This window comes from Protopterus annectens, chromosome 8.part1 (assembly GCF_019279795.1).
Source record: "Protopterus annectens isolate FY-2018-M chromosome 8.part1, PAN1.0, whole genome shotgun sequence".
NCBI lineage: Eukaryota > Metazoa > Chordata > Ceratodontiformes > Protopteridae > Protopterus > Protopterus annectens.
Genome location: NC_056742.1, coordinates 529,229,680 through 529,247,200, shown reverse-complemented (window position 1 = coordinate 529,247,200; position 17,521 = coordinate 529,229,680). Strand labels below are relative to the sequence as shown.

General features: G+C 42.5%; 1 protein-coding gene across 1 annotated transcript in view; it reads left to right on the top strand.

Moving 5' to 3' along the window:
- The window catches only part of ESRP2 (epithelial splicing regulatory protein 2), a 318,023-nt gene extending 303,833 nt beyond the window's left edge, over positions 1-14,190 (top strand). Inside the window, exons 12-13 of the mRNA XM_044082050.1 lie at positions 10,888-11,086; positions 13,961-14,190. Coding sequence (XP_043937985.1) covers positions 10,888-11,086; positions 13,961-14,190 — 429 coding nt within the window. The remainder of the gene's footprint in view (positions 1-10,887; positions 11,087-13,960) is intronic.
- The last annotated feature ends 3,331 nt before the right edge of the window (positions 14,191-17,521 follow it).

The window sequence follows — 17,521 nt, the reverse complement described above, 5'->3', positions numbered from 1 at the left end:
ACTTTCTTCTTTCTCAATTGAAGTCTAAGGTGGATGCTCTGGCGGAAGGCATTGAGTGTAAAGAATTACAAGATTTGGTGCATGTCTCTGAACAGGTGGGTAAGCATTCATTACAGTGTGGTTTTGATGCTGTGCAGGCCTCGTCTAGGGTGGCTGCCACTGGCTCAGTTCTTCGCAGGCACGCCTGGCTGAAGGATCAGACTTTATCTGACCATGTTAAGACAAGGATTTTGGATGCTCCTTTGCAGTCTGATGTGTTTGGTTCACCTGTGGAGTCAGTCTTGAAGAAAATGGAAGACAAGGCTAAATCTATGCAGGCTGTTAAAGATTTTTTGCAAGTTCAGCCTCCGAAGTTTAGTAGGAATTGGCCTGCTAAGGGGTGGACGTATCCTTCTTATGATTCTCAGTCTAGGGGTAGATCTAGACGTGGTAGGGGGAGAGCTCAGAGTTCTTTCAGGCCTAGAACAGGGAGTTCACCTGCACAATCTTTGGGTGAGGGCAGGGGCCAGTCCTTTCGTAAACAGGCCCAATGACCTACTTTTTCAGCTGCCAGATCCTTCTTGCCTGGCAGCACCTTTGGGAGGAAGGTTAGCAGTCTTCAAGGAAAATTGGATGTTGATTACCCAGGACAAATGGGTATTGGATATCATACACCAGGGTTACAAGTTTTATTTCCATACCTTGCCTCCTTTCAAAGGCATGCCGGACGTTCCTCCTCAGCAAAGACTAGAGGCGACAAACAAATTTCTCTGCTACTTCAAATAGGGGCCATACAACCGGTCCCTCTGCCAGAAGTGGGCCTAGGATTTTATTCTCGCCTGTTTCTAGTACCAAAGAAAGGAAACACGTGGAGACCAATTTTGGATTTATCTATCCTCAATACATATCTGGACATTCCCAAGTTCAAAATGTTGACGTTACAACAGCTTTTACCTCTGCTGGGCAAAGATCACTGGATGGTGACCCTGGATCTCAAGGAGGCTTACCTTCATGTTCCTATCAGGCCCAGTTGCAGGAAGTATCTGCGTTTTCGGGCTGGGACTTCACATTATCAGTTCTCTGCATTGCCCTTTGGCTTATCTACTGCGCCCAGAGTATTCACGAAGGTTCTGGCTCCAGTGGTAGCTTTCTTCAGGCTAAGAGGAATACAAATCTATCCTTATTTGGACGATTGCCTGATTCTGGCCCAAGAAAAGGACGAACTTCTTCATCATCTACAGTATGTGATGGCAGTGTTAAGATGCCTGGGGTATTCTGTGAACGAAATAAAGTCCAGTCTAGTACCCTCTCAGGACATGTGCTTTCTGGGTGTGAGACTGAATACAGCATCCCAGATGGCCTTTTTGACCCCGGACAAACAAAAGAATCTTTCTCTTTACTTCCACCAATTGTCTCGTCAGTCCAGGCTGACTGCAAGGACAGTCCTTCAAGCCTTGGGGTTCATGGCATCTTGTATTCTGGTACTTCCCAATGCCAAACTGCATATGAGGAAGCTACAATGGTATCTCAAGAATGTATGGACACAGCACTGCCAAGATTTGAACACTGTCATTCAGATAATACCTTGCATTCAAAAGGAGTTTTTGTGGTGGGCTCAGGAATGTCACCTAAACAAGGTACTCTCTGTGACCCGGCCAGAGGCGAGTCAGATTTTAACGACAGATGCCTCAGACAAAGCTTGGGGAGCTCATCTAAATGGAAAATGGGTACAAGACACGTGGCCTGCCAGACTTCAACATCTACATATCAACTTGAAGGAGATGTTAGCAGTCCAATTTGCATTGATAGCTTTCAAGGATTTACTTCTTCCAGGGCAGGTGTTGATTCAAACAGACAACACAACTGTCATGTGGTACATCAACAAGCAAGGGGGAACGCATTCTTATCCTCTGTGCAGACAAGCAATGATTTTGTGGGAGACTGCTCTGTTTACAGCTAAATCTTCAGGCAAGGTTTCTGCCAGGAGCACAGAACTCCTTAGCAGATGTGTTGAGCAGACAAATTATGGATCCCCACGAGTGGAAATTGGATCCTCATGTATTTCAGAGATTGACAGTGTTATGGGGAACTCCAGACATAGATCTGTTCACTTCTCCACTAAATTACCAGCTGCCAAAGTTTTGCACAAAAAGGTTTCATCCCACAGCTTGGAAAGTGGATGCTCTCTCATTCAATTGGAGCAATCTTCATGTGTATGCCTTTCCACCTCTGCCTCTCCTCCCAAAGGTACTCCTGAAGGTCAGACAGGACAAGCCAAACATGATTTTAATAGCTCCAGATTGGCCTCGACAGCACTGGTACCCATTACTGAGAAGTCTGGTACGGGAGCCTCCATGGCCTTTGCCTTAGATTCCTCACCTGCTGTCTCAGGAGAACAGTCATTTACTCAATGTCAAACTTCATTCTCTACATCTGACAGCCTGGCATATTCTGTTTTAAATCCTGGAGGGTCTCCGCTTCCACAACAAGTTTTGAATGTTATTTTGGAGGCCAGAAGGCCTAGTACAAGGAAAGTTTATGCAGATAAATGGAGGAGATTTTTATTTTGGAGTACAACAAAGGACTTTGATGTTTCTAAACCTAATTTAAGTGTTGCACTTCAATACCTTACTGAGTTATTGGACAAAGGTTTGTCCTTCTCCTCTATAAAGGTTCATGCTGCAGCAATTTCTGCTCACTATGACTGTGACCCACCATTATTTTCTCAGCCTTTGTTTAAGCAATTTCTTAGAGGGGCAAAGAATATAAGACCCCCACATAGAGCTCCTACTCCTTGGGATCTCAATTTTGTGATGGAGAAACTCACTCTACAACCTTTTGAGCCTGCAGCATCAGCAGAGTTGAAATATTTATCATGGAAGACTGCTTTTTTGTTGGCCATTACCTCTGCGAGAAGGGTTTCTGAATTACAGGCCCTTATGGCAGTTGAGCCTTTCTTAATTTTCCACAAGGATAGGGTGTCTTTGCGTACTAACCCTTCTTTTATGCCTAAAGTGGTTTCTAGTGTGGCTTTAAACCAAACTATTCATTTACCTACTTTTTATGCAAACCCCCAAAATAAAGGGGAAAGGATTTTGCACACTTTGGATATACACAGACAGTTGCGATATTATTTGAGCAGAACTAAAGGGTTCAGGCAGTCTCAGCAGTTGTTTGTTTCTTTTGCTTTGGGTTCTCAGGGCAAACCTGTTTCAAAACAAACTATTTCTAAGTGGATTGGGTTTTGTATTGCTTTCTGTTATTCCCATCATGGTAAGGAGATTCCAGCTGGGATTAGGCCTCATTCCACTAGGGCTACTGCCACTTCTACAGCTTTTTAAGGGGTGGCTACTAAAGATATTTTGGAAGCAGCTACTTGGAGTTCAGTGCATACTTTCTCTAAGCATTACCACCTTCCACTTTACTCTAAATCTAGGGCTGGTTTTGCCACTGCTATTTTACAGGGCATTTTGGCAGCTCCTAATGCTTTATAGTTTTGCCATCCTCCCTTACCTCTGCTTTGGGATTCTACCCATATGTAAGGACTGCAGCAATGTGAGATGAAGAACATAGTACAGTTTTGTACCTACCATAAATGTAGATGTTCGAAGATCCACATTGCTGCAGTCCAATTTACCCTCCCTCCTTCCCCTCTGTTGTTGAAGGTGGTGGTGTAGTTTGTGTTGTACATATTGTAAATATGGTTAGTGCACGGGTGGTTGGTTAATTTTTGCTGGTTTTTGGCTCTGGCCTTTCTTGTTAGGGCCTTCTGACATCTGGGGCAAGAAAAGACTGAGGAAATGACGTCAGTCATACGCTTTTGTACCCTGACGTCCTGATGTCAGTTTTAAGCGCCTTGACCGACGTCAGCCTTATACTTTGGTATTCGGGCCGACCGAGGACAGCGGACTACCCATATGTAAGGACTGCAGCAATGTGGATCTTTGAACATCTACATTTATGGTAGGTACAAAACTGTACTTTTCTTTCAGTGCTCATGCAAGCTGTGAGATAGCTGCACCATCTTTATTTGAAATATTGGGGAAATATTTCTAATACGTTATGGTTGTAACAGTGACCCATGAAGATCATTGTTGTGTAGGCAACTTGACCAGAATGGTATAAATGTTTGTGTGGTCACTGTTGCAGTCCTGTTGCCCTCATTTTTGCCCCTCTATGGCAGTTAGACTATGACAGGCTTTGGTAGGAATCTATATACCCCCCCCCCCACATAAACATACCATGTTATCCTCCTGTCCTTGTTCAGGCTGTCTCCATTGGGATTTTCCTCTGTCACAGTCTGTATTCCTTGGATAAGACTAATCAAAAGACTGCATAGGTATAACTTAGCCTTGCTCAGGGTGGGTGTGGGGCAAAAGAACTGAAGACTGCATAAGCAAATTGTGTATCAGGTGCATGAAGGCATGTGAGTTAAGGATGTCAACCCAACCATGAAGGAAGGGTGCTCAGATGTTCATGTTTCACTGTTGTAGTCATCACACTTGGGTTATTTGCCTGCAGGTAGCAGTCAGTCAGCCTGAATACCAGAGTCTTGGGATTTCTGCTTCTGATGCCGTTGCCTCTTCCATGAAGTCACGGGTATAAAACATGTAGCCGACGCCATTACATCAGCTTTTCTTGCCACGTGGGAGCCCGAAGCAAAAGCAGTTTGGAAGTGCCAGTCAGCCGCCTCCTGAAATTTTTGTTTTTTGAGTTTCAAACCTGATGTCTTCTAAAGCTAAGTACCCCATTGGGGATCCTTTTTTCTTGCTCTAACCAATGTCAGAAAGTTAACAATTGTCTTGCCTGTGAAAATCAAATACCTCAGAGATTTTCATTCTTACTGCATTATCTGTTTAGGCACAGACCACGACGTTCCTCGCTGTAGGTTTTGTGCCATGTTTAATGCCCGAACTATTAGTTGTCGGGCTATCTTTGTCACAATTCTTTCGCTCTCGTTCTTGGCTTATGGAAGCCATTTCATAAAACAATCAGACTGTTGATTTTCTGAAAAAATGTAAGGATAAAGACAGACTGCATAGGTCCAAAACTGTCGACTATGCTTCCGTTAAGCTAGTCACCAGTTCACCGGTTCTCAGTGAGGCGCTTTCGCAGCCCCTGATACCCACTTCTACAGATTCACAGGCCTCTGCTAAGACCCATTAGAAGTCCGGTATGCTGCAAGATGCTTCGACTATGGAACCTGCGGTTGTATCCATTCTCTACCTTGGATGGGTCCGGAGCCTATGTGCAGGCACCAGCTTCTGAGGGTGTATTCCGACCCGATGTTCGCATTAAACCAACAGCTTTGTTTTTGACTAAAAATACAGAGTTTCTCAGGCCCAGAGTTCGCACTACGCCTAGAAAACTGATGACCAAAGCGCATGCTCAAGCTCACTTGCCACAGAAACAAATGCTTAGAATGGCTGAAGACCTTATAACTTTAATTAGAGGAAGCCAGCCTTCCCCCTCTAAAAGACAAAGAATTGATTTTCCTTCTGATTCTACAGATCACGAGTCCGATGACTCTGATCCCTCTGATTATCAGGACACACCCTTATCTGCCTGTGGATTCAGATGCAGAGGATTCCATACCCTCTGCCTCCCCTCCAGAGGACTTTACTTTTGGTGAAACCTTGCATACTTTGAGAGCCTTTCCACTGGGAATGCCAGGACTACCCTCAGTCCAAAAAGAGACTCGAGAATTTTTAGACTTGCCTCCGCACAGGCCTCTAGCTATACCCCCTGTCCTGGACATTGTAGATGATGTCTTCATGGAATCCAGTCTTACTCCTGATACTTTACCACCAGCTCCTAAAAAGCCTGACCGGTACTACAGAGTACCTGACTCTCACAAATTTCTCTCTAAGAATCCCACTGTGGATCCACATTTCCCAGGGACCTAAAGGCATTAAGGCTACTACAGCCAAAAATCCTACCCCTTCGGACAGGGATTCTAGAGCTTTAGACAGATGGGATAAGAAGGTATATACCTCTAACTCTTGCCATCAGGGCTTTGAATTGCCAGTTTCACATGTTGAAGTACCAGCAGCATATTATGGAACTAATTAAACTAAACAAAAAATGTTGCTGCTTCCGGATTGTACAGAAAATAAGGATTTACAACAGTTAATGCGTTCTACAAACCAAGTTAGTAAACCTACTTTGCAGTGTGGTTTTGATGCCTTAGAAGCATCTTGCAGGGCTGCTGTCACTGGGTCTGTATTGAGAAGGCATGCTTGGCTGAAGGAGTAAATCTTGCCAGATGATGTCAAAGCAAAATTATAGATGCTCCATTAAACCAGGAAAGGTTGTTTGGCACAAAAGCAGAAGTTCTTGAAAAGAGGGAAGAAAGAGCTAAATCTATGCAAACTTTTGCATATCTCTTACAGGTGCAGCCATCTAGATTCAGTAGGCATTGGCCTTCTAAAAATCTGGTTCTTTCCACTCCCTCCCAGGCATTCTCAGCCCAAATCCAGGGGCAACAGGCCACCAAGACTACAGTCTCGGTATGCAGAGATCTAAACAATGGAGTGCTCCATCCTCTAACAGAGAGTGGTAAGCCACCCCCTTATGGAAAAAGTTCACAATGACTTGTCTATATTACTTCCCAGCAAAGCCCAAGTACTTGCACCTCTAGGAGGAAAACTTGCCCTGCATGCACGAAACTGGATGCCCATTACCCGTGACTGATGGGTCCTAAACATTGTATCCCAGAGATATAGATTCTACTTCCACTCACTGCCAACCCCAAGCGGGTTGCCGGACATTCCTCCAGACCAGTGGGCAGAGGCTCAAAAGCAAGTACTTTCTCTACTCAGTATCATGGCTATTCAACCTGTGCCAATAGAGCAAAAGGGACAGGGTTTCTACTCCAGACTATTCTTGGTGCCCAGAAAAGAGGGATCTTGGCGTCCTATCCTAGATCAGTCAATTCTCAACACCTTCCTGGTGGTCCCAAAATTCAAAATGTTGACTCTGCAACAGCTTCTTCCTGTGCTAGCCAAGGATGCCTAGCTAGTCACCCTAGACTTAAAACTTTCTGGTGGTCCCAAAATTCAAAATGTTGACTCTGCAACAGCTTCTTCCTGTGCTAGCCAAGGATGCCTAGCTAGTCACCCTAGACTTAAAAGAAGCTTCTCTGCACATCTCCATAAGGGAATCTTGTAGGAAATGTCTAGTTTCAGGGCAGGCTCTATGCCCTGTCTACTGCACCCAGGGTATTCACAAAGTGCCTGGCTCCAGCCATTGCATACTGCAGGCAGAGAAATATTCAAATTTACCCATACTTGAACAATTGCCTGATTCAGGCGGACAGTCAAGAATTGCTGCTTCAGCACCTGGCATTTGTAAAGAGACTTCTAACTTCTTTGGGGTACACCATCAACAAAAAGAAATCACAACTGCTGCCCAACCAAAAGATTGTATTCCTGGGCGCAAGTTTGAACACATCTTCCCAGATGCCATTCCTCACTCCAGAAAAACAGGCTTATTTGACAAACTACTTCAAACTAATGGCCACCAAAACCTAGCTATCTGCAAGAAAAATACTGCAAGCCCTAAGGTTCATGGCCTCATGCATTCTACTAATTCCATATGCAAGACTGCATATGAGGAAACTTCAGTGGTACTTAAAAAGTCTCTGGTGTCAACATTCTCGGGACTTGGAAACACTGATTCCTATCATTCCTGTTCTAAAGGCAAAGTTCCTTTGGTGGGCAGAGGCATGCAACCTCAACAAGGGACTTCTTTCACTCAACCCCTCGCAGCCCAAACCTTGACAACAGACTCATCACACTATGCGTGGGGGGATCACATGGCAGGCAAATGCATTCAAAGCAAATGGAGCCCAGAACAAATTCCCCTGCATATCAATCAAAAGCTGTACAGAATGCTCCGACAACCTTCAAATACCTTTTTCCTTCCAGAACAACAACTAATAAAGGTAGACAACACCACAATTATGTGGTAAATAAACAAGCAGGGGGGAACTCATTCCTACCCTCTCTGCAGGTTAGCCATGGCCCTGTGGAACACAGCCCTGAGCAACCAAGTTCACATTCAAGCTCAGTTCTGCCGGCAAACAAAATTCACTGGCAGATGACTTGAGCAGAAATCTACTAGACCCACATGAGTGGAAGCTGGAATCCAACTCCTTCAAACTTCTAATCCTCAGGTGGGGGACTCCAGAGGTGTACCTCCTCCAAAACCATCAATTGATCAAATATTGCACCAGAAAGCCCCACAGCCAAGTGTGGAAAGTGGATGCCCTATCCTCTACATGGCAAAACCTCTCAATTTATGCCTTCCCCTTCTGCCCCTCTCCTCAAAAATACTACTCAAGATAAAACAGGACAGGCCAAGGACAATCCTTATTGCCCCCGACTGGCCTTGCCAACACTGGTACCCACTCCTACGCAGTCCGACAGCAGTGTCACCCTAGCACCTACATCAGACCCCCTCCCTGCTGTCCTAGCAGGAGGGACAGATTTTGCATCGGCAGCTGCAAACTCTGAACCTTGCAGCCTGGCTTATCCCCAACCCTCGGCAAACCGGTGCTGGACGTCCTCCTTGAGGCCAGAAGGCCTAGTACTAGGAAATCCTAGTCATAAAAGTGGAAAAGATATTGTTATTGGAGCCAGTCTCAATGAAAGGACACAGCTGTGCCCACCTTACCTCAAATCCTAGATTACCTAGCAGAGCTACTCTACAAAGGCCTATCCTTTTCATCGGTTAAAATTCATGCCTCTGCCATCTCAGCTCACTACTTTACTGAGCCACATCTTATTTTCTCACCCTGTCATCAAACAGTTCCTGAGAGGAGCTAACAATTTAAGGCCCCCGAGGGGCGCTCCCACCCCTGCCTTGTACTAGAGAAGCTCACGTTTCCCTCTTGAGCCTGCTGCTACAGAAAAACAGCCTTACTTCTAGCCATCGCTTCAGCAAGAAGAGTGTCTGAGTTACAGGCACTAATGGCTGTGGAACCCTTCATTATTTTCCATGCGGACAGGGTTTCCCTCAGGACTAACCCATCATTTATGCCCAAGGTGGTATCCAGTGTGGTTTTAAACCATCCCATCCATTTACCAACCTTTTTCCCTAATCCTCAGAATAAAGAAGAAAGGATTCTGCATTCCTTGGACGTGCACAGACAGCTCAGGTTCTACCTTGACAGAACTAAACCTTTCAGAAAATCTGACCAGCTGCTAGTCAGCTTCACTACAGGGGCAGAGGGCAAGGCCATTTCAAAGTAAACCATTTCCAAATGGATAGCACACTGCATCCATTTCTTCTACAAGCACCATGGAAAACCTACCCCACAGGGGATCAGAACTCATTCCACTAGGGCTACCTCACCCTCTACAGCATTCCTCAGGGGAGTCCCTATCAGGGACATCCTGGAAGCTGCAGCCTGGAGTTCTGTACACACCTTCTCCAAGCATTACCACTTGTTTTCTAAATCCAGAGCTGGATTTGCCACAGCAGTCTTACAAGGCCTGCTAGCCAGCCCCAATACTTCTTGTCTGCCTCCACCTTTCCTCAGTTTTGGGAATCAACCCAAGTGTGATGACTGCAACAGTGAAACACGAAGAACATAGTACAGTTGTGTACGCTTACCATAAATGTAGATGTTGGAGCGTATTCACTGTTGCAGTCCTGGTTACCCTCCCTCCAGCCCCCTGGCCCTTCTGTTCTTTCCATCTATCCTCTTTTTGGCCACATCTTATGGTTATGATATTTACTTTTTACTGGAGGTGTTCCACATATAATTGCTTCCTGTTTTGGGGGTTTCTGAAATCTGGGGCAAGAAAAACTGCTGTAATGGTGTTGGCTGCATGTTTTATACCCCTGATGACCTGACTGAAGAGGCGACAGCATCCGACGCAGAAATCCCAAGACTCTGGTATTCGGACCGACGGGCAGATAACCCAAGTGTGATAACTGAAACAGTGAATACACTCTAACATCTGCTTTATGGCAAGTGTACACAACTGTACTTTCTGAAAGTTCTGTCAAATATTGGACTTTGGCACCAATAATCGCTGTATGTTATGACTGCAACAGTGGCCGCCACACATGAGCACCTGCAATTGTTGCCTTCACAGCTGTACTTGAATAAAATGGCTCATGAGCTGGGAACAGGGCCATGTGCAAGCAGAGCTATGCACAAGTTGTCAAGGAGCACATTATTGGCATAGATATCTTTTATTTATATTGGATTTGCTGTCAAATGTTGGCCAGAGTACTTCAATAAATGTGTCCGTTCTTACAACTGCATTTGGAGAGCATAGTCTTAATCCTTGATAGTTTTCTCTGGTTGAGGAGCTGCAGTATTGCAGAAGGCTTCTATTCACTGAAGAATAAAAAGGCCTGTAATGAGAATGGATACAAAGCATTGTGATTGGCTGCCACATGGAAGAAGCAGCAAGTGTGATTGAATTCACTCTTGGTTGTAGAGCAGTTCTGCTTCTGCTAGCATCTGGAAAGAACTGGAGAAGTTGATGTATCTGCTAAGCAGTTGTGGTTCTAATGAATTAGAATATGGTGCCATGATCAGTAACAATATAATATTTCAAATGTGTTAGTATTTGAAGGGTTGTACCTGGAGAAATGTGCAGAGAATTGAAGTTACTAATTTACCGCAGTTGCAAGCTGTTTTACCTAATTTGTGTTTTAACATGTGAGGTAGCTTCAGAAGATGAGTATTGATGGCCTCCGTGTTTGGATAAAGGTCACTTTAATAGAGACGTTGTACAATCACTCTGGGTCTCTTCCAAAATGTTTTTTTTTTACAAAACGCCATGTTTGTAGCTTAGAAGATGTACTTTGGAGGGCAGTAATGTGAGCACTTCAGAAAGTGCACCAGTTAATTTTAATACCTGTCTTTTCATCATTTGATCCATCTAGGGGAGGCCCTCAGGTGATGCTTTTATCCAGATGAAGTCAGCAGATCGTGCCTTTATAGTGGCCCAGAAGTGCCACAAGAAGATGATGAAAGACCGTTATGTGGAGGTGTTCCAGTGCTCAGGCGAGGAGATGAGCTTTGTTTTAATGGGTGGCACTTTAAATCGTAGTGGCTTATCCCCACCGCCATGTAAGTTACCATGTAAGTTTCAAGTTGTGCCGCTCTCTGCTACTAAAAGGCTTGACACATGGTAGGTGCTAAGCTCTAATGGCTTTCCTACTCTGAGGGCAGTGATCTGAATCATAATTACACTTCTGTGAAGGCTGGGATTTGCAAATGTTTCACTGGGTGACAGTGTGGTCCAAGGCATTTTCTCCATTAAATGCCACATAAAGAGAAAACACTGGCCTTCGTTAATATTTTGTTTTGTAAGAGTAGGTATTGCTTTTGGGAACGCTTTCTCTCATTTGTGCAGCAGCTCTGGCTTTAGTAAAGACTGAGCATGTGTGTGTGTACTGAACTGCTGCGAAACACTGCTCATGTGCCTTAAAATCTGTAATGAGAGCATGAATCAGTCCAGATGTGTGCCTATTGACACTCTCCCAAACATTCAGAGCATTCCTATTTGGACACTCCTTGAGATCTAAAAGGGGATGATATTTCTAGGTATTGTGATTGCATGCTTAGATATCTGACTTTGTACTATAGTAGGGATTTCTTTGTAGTACAAAAACGCTTGCGAGTATGGTTTCTACTTGGTGGTTAAACTTGTTTAAGCACATATAATGAATTAATCCTTTAGCCTCCTCACTGCAGCATTGTAATTCAGTTACGTTGGTGTGATGCACCAATATATGTAGCTGTCAGCTCTGTAATATGCTCATTTAGTTCTTGCTGTTTACAGTTGGTGAAAATTGGGTTGTACTAAATTTACTTTAAAGAGCAGGTCTTCCCATGGGGAGCAGCCAAGACTTCTGGAATTGTACATAGTTACATACCATATTCCAAAATGCAGCTTCACACTAGTCCTAAGTACCCCCCACCTCCCTCTCCTAGATAGTGCACATTTCTGGTGAGCACAGCTTTTAACTGCTAAAGTTTTTTTTTTAAATATTTCACATTACTGTATAATATGTTACTTCAGTATTTTTAGTAAAAAATAATGCAAAGATTTTATTAACATAACAGGTCTTTTATCTCCCTCATACAAGGGGTTAAATCTTTGGGGCAGTTCTGCAGCAGGACATGGTTTGAAAATGTCCACCAAGGGACCTGGCACCTGCCTGGCAGATTCTTGAACTCTCTGTAAGAAGCAGTCCATCTGGTTCTTGTACAAGCCAGTTCTCTTTGACTGGCATCTGTCTTCTGCTTTCCTGCTTGCTCGCACTCTCTCTGTCTTTGTGTCTCTTTTTCACAATGGTGCCCTTCCCTTCCTTTCTTTATATAGACTGAAACAGTGTTTTTGCACCACAGTTTTCCCAGTCTTAAAAGATTTCTGCTTTGTTGAGCCTGCCTGGTTTTGTGTTTCTGTTCCTTCTTCCTGCTTCTAAATAAGTCTTAATTCATCCTTTTTCTCTTCTGCCCACTTCCTTTTGGCTTGTGCCCTTCTGCTTGTCTCCTTGTTTTTTCAACCTGTTCCACGTGTGGTTTACCCTGTCATTTGCACTAATTGCTAGCCTCACTTTCTATGTAGAGACACATGGCCTTTTCGTTTGCTCCTTTCTCACACCCTTGTCCATAGCCTTAAGTATTGCATCTTGGACTCGTTCCCTTAGTTTTCACCACCTAATGGTCATTCTCATCCCCTATGTTAAACTTCACATCTTTAAAATCTGTAGCATTCTTAACCTGCACTTCCATAAACGACATGGTGATAAGATCATCAAGTTGTGCAAGACTTGGGAACACAGGTTGATGGCAATCTGAACTTTGACCTCCAAGTTTCCACAGTGGTAAGGAAAGCCTTCTACGTAACAAGGGCATAGCATCCCGGTCAAGGAATGTTATAACTCCACACTGTACTCAACCCTCATCAGACCACTAATAGAGTATAATGTACCCCTTTGCATGTACCTCACCAGATATCTGCAGCAGCTGGGGGGACCTCGGAGGTTTCTCACTAAGAAAATGCAGGGACTCCAAACCATGACCTACGTGGGCAGGCTGAAAGCCCTGTCACTTCACTCTGCATCTGATAGGCTGCTGAGAGGTGCCCTATAGGCCAGGCATAAGTCAATCCCCAACCCTGCCCTAATGGACATGTTGCACATCAGTAAGTCATATGGCTCAAGAGTCTTGTCATTCTAGGGATATCAGCCTAGCTTGTGACATTAACAGATCATGCAGTAGACGCATATGTCTCCTAGAGACTGACACTTCTGTAGAATAGACTCCATATTCACATAAAACAGAGCTCCATACTGACCTTATCCATATGCCACCTAGATAATTCACCCCTGGGGTGGCACCCATGTCCCTCATGGACAGAGTAGGCAGTGTTGATCATAGACCTGCTGTGTTCATAAATTCATTCTGTGAACTACCCAAAAAATAACAAATGGGGATACTTGGAATTAACATGGTTATGTTTGTAAAGACTGTAGAGTCGCTAGCATAGTAACTGCCTGTGAACTTGTGACCTATTTGCAACTTTACACGGGCATTACTGATCCACACTTTTTTAAGTCCTGTCCCATTTGGCTTAATGTCATATGACTTCATATCCTGGAGCTTAATCTCCCAGACTGCTTCTCAGTGAGTCGCCATTCTCATGATTATATAACTTTTTCCTACCCCCTCCTTTATTCTTTACTCCAGTCTTTATCTTCATTCTGTGGGTGAATGTCTGAGTGTGTGTAAACTTGATGTCCTTTATACAGCTGTTTTTACTGCATCTATCAATGCCTGTAGTTGCACTACAACAGTGACTACTGAATGCCTGGTAATCATTGAAATTGTATCAAAGCTGACCAGTTGGAAAGGGAATGAGGCAGTAAGTTTCCCCATCTCAGTGGTAAGTTTCTCATTCTGCTCCAATTTTGCATGGATTTTGATTTCTCTTTCTTCATTTTTCAGGTCTGTCTCCACCAACATATGCTGCATTGCAAGCAGCCACAGCCGTCATCCCAGCAGACGCTGCAGCAGCACTTTACCAGCCTCAGGCCTTGTTAACGCCAGCGAGAACTGCAGCCAGTCCTGCAGTCGCAGCCCCAGCAGTTGCTTACTACCCAGCCCAAGCAACACAATTATATATGAACTATACCGCTTACTACCCAAGGTATCCTTCTAGTAGCAGTTTGGTTTAGATAAAATTGTACTGAAAAATATTCATTTTGAATGATTAATTTTGTTGTGCCAAGCGGTATGTGGCTTTCATGCTGGAATTGGGTTCATAGTGTAAATCTGTGCATGCTCTAGTTGGGTGTACCAACTTTTTCATTGTTACTTTGCAACCAGATGTTTTTGGACAGGTTTGTAGGACTTTTTTTAAAAAAATGCCTATGGATGGCAGAATCAGTTTTTCACAATCTCAAACAGAAGTCACTGCAGTAATTTAACAAAAAGATTAAGTATTACAATGTAACTGCTCAACTGTTTTCACCATATTTTCACGGTTACATATTAACATATTAGCAAGCTGCTATCAGTCCAGTTTCTTTCGGGTTCCTATTATGTAAGCGAACACTTAAAGTTGCATACGCTGTTTAATCGAACGTGTTTACCCTAAATGGTGAAATTTTTCCCAGGGGGAAAAAAAAATCACTGGGCTGTTTTCGGGACTTTGACATTTCCCCCACTGTGGTGCAATCTCTGAGATGGTATACAAGTAGGGGTGGTGTGGGGGGCACAGCGATGCCCCCCACTTTATTTTGTGTTTGAGTGTTTTTTTTTACAGATGGGGGAAAAAATCGCTGATCCGTGTGTTCAGTGTTTTGGATTTTTGAAGTGTTTGGGTCAAGTATACAGCGTTCACAGTTTCAAGCATTCGCTGGTGACCAGTTTCTTTCATATTATATTTATTATTCCCACTATAGTCATTAAGCTGCTGTTTAAATTTATCCAAAGGGTCAGTGGAAAAGTTCATTCCCCATAATTTGAGTGGTGCATCCATTTTTTCTTAGTTCTGTTTTATAAAATAAGTCCCCCTATATCTTATTCTAGTGCATTGCTCTTTCAGATTTAAACCTAAATCGACAATTTAATTCCTCATTTCCTATAGCCAGGCAATTTACCTCTCATTGTTCTGTGAAGTGTACTATACAGATTCATTTGGCTTGTATTTCTATTTTTGTAAGATCTTAACATGCTTTATTCTTAGTAAACTGTCTCTAACTCATTTGATCCAATATCACCAAAGGTTAAGAAAACATTTAATTTATATTCTGATGTGCATTATTGCCTTCTTTCTTAAAGCTTTTGTTGTAATATCTTGATATGAAGTTTTAAATGCAAGTTTGTTGGATAAAACTGACCCATGTCCTTAATCTGCTTAACAATTTCATGACCCCCCATCATTCTACTTAACATTTGGAGACTTGTCAGATATTAACATATGTTTTTTCTATTCATAAAGCATTTCCAAATACCCATTTAATTCATCCACATCATTGAAATTGCTTGTTTCTGTCCCCATGTTATCATTGACATATTTTACATAACCCAAAATTTTTTGGAAGTGGGTAGTCTCATGTATAACACGTTAAATGTCAGACCCACATCCATATGACTCTCAAACCAGCCTTATGTTAAACCCTTGTATTTGAGACGTTGTACATGGTCTGAAAGTCAATCCAGTTGTATATTAAGGATTTATATAGCTAAACGCTGGTTTTGCTGTTGCTCAACACCAGGATAAACAATTTTCCAAAATGTGAACGAATACCTGTTCATATCTCGCATCTCCTCACTCCCCTCACTCACCTCTTGCCCATTTTTTTCTCCCCCGGCTTTCTCTAAATATTCCTTAAGCCTGTTTTTCTCTCACTTCATATTGCAATTCGTGTTTGTATTATACTAACTTGCCTTTTATTTCTGTATAAACTGGTTAACATTTCTCTTGCATTATTGTAATATATTTGTATTCATGGGTTTCATTTGGTATTTAAGCTGTATTTGTTTTTTGTATTTTTAAACGCATTAAAATTATTGCTCATAAATTAATATACAGTCCAAATAACCACCCATCCCTGCATTCTATTGTACAGTCCTACATCCCAACCCAAAATCTTTTTTCTACTAATAAACAGCTTCTTACCGTATACAAACCCAGTAAGTAAGCTGGACAGAGCTTGTACTCTTACTCCACAGCAAAGCTATGGGGTGCTCTCCTTCCATAACGCAAACTGAGGTCTATGAAAACCCTAAAAGTCACCCTAAAAAAATCACTTTCTTAATAATCACATCTTTCTCTAAATATTCCTTAAGCCTGTTTTTCTCTCACTTCATATTGCAATTCGTGTTTGTATTATACTAACTTGCCTTTAATTTCTGTATAAACTGGTTAACATTTCTCTTGCATTATTGTAATATATTTGTATTCATGGGTTTCATTTGGTATTTAAGCTGTATTTGTTTTTTGTATTTTTAAACGCATTAAAATTATTGCTCATAAATTAATATACAGTCCAAATAACCACCCATCCCTGCATTCTGTTGTACAGTCCTACATCCCAACCCAAAATCTTTTTTCTACTAATAAACAGCTTCTTACCGTATACAAACCCAGTAAGTAAGCTGGACAGAGCTTGTACTCTTACTCCACAGCAAAGCTATGGGGTGCTCTCCTTCCATAACGCAAACTGAGGTCTATGAAAACCCTAAAAGTCACCCTAAAAAAATCACTTTCTTAATAATCGCATCTGTCCTTGTGATCAGAACTTCATGCCACCATAAACCAACACCAGTGAGTTTACTGACTAGAATTCCCCTTTCCTGATCGATCAACTGAAATTACTAGTAAACCAACTGTACTTCTGTGACTTTCTCGTAAACAAAGTATACTAATCAATATGTAATCCTTAAACTTCCACAAGACAAAAGTATAATCTCATTCATATTGTACAGAATATACAGTCATGACTGTTTTATACTGAATGTCTTCAAGTTATCCATTTGTATACTGTGCAAGTTCTACTCTTATGTATTTTTCATTGCGCAATGACATTGTACTCTGCATATTTTTATCACTAAGACATGTTATTTATTTTTGTATGTTTTCTTATTACTGTTGTATAATAATTTTTCTTTAGTTGCTTACTCTGTAGTAATTTTAATGCGTTACTAGAGCTTTTCTCCCAAGGCCTCCACTGAAAATGGGCTCCTACCCAGTCATGCTTTCCCAGTAATCTAATGTAAATAAAAATATTTAATGTTTGTTTATCCTTCTCTTTTGTCCCCCCGACACTTGACAAATTGCCCTCACCTCCCCTTTTCCGTATCCGGTATACTTGTGGCATCAGTCCTGCTCACATTATCTTCCTTCAAAGAGGAAAAGGCCCAAACATCACACGTCATCCTGTTAAGCATTTCAATGTATTCATCGTTTGACACACACAATAGAACAAAAACCTGTCTTCCCTAATGTTGTTCATCTCTTCTATCATGTTTCTAACAGTTTTTTTTTTTAGATGTGTGTTC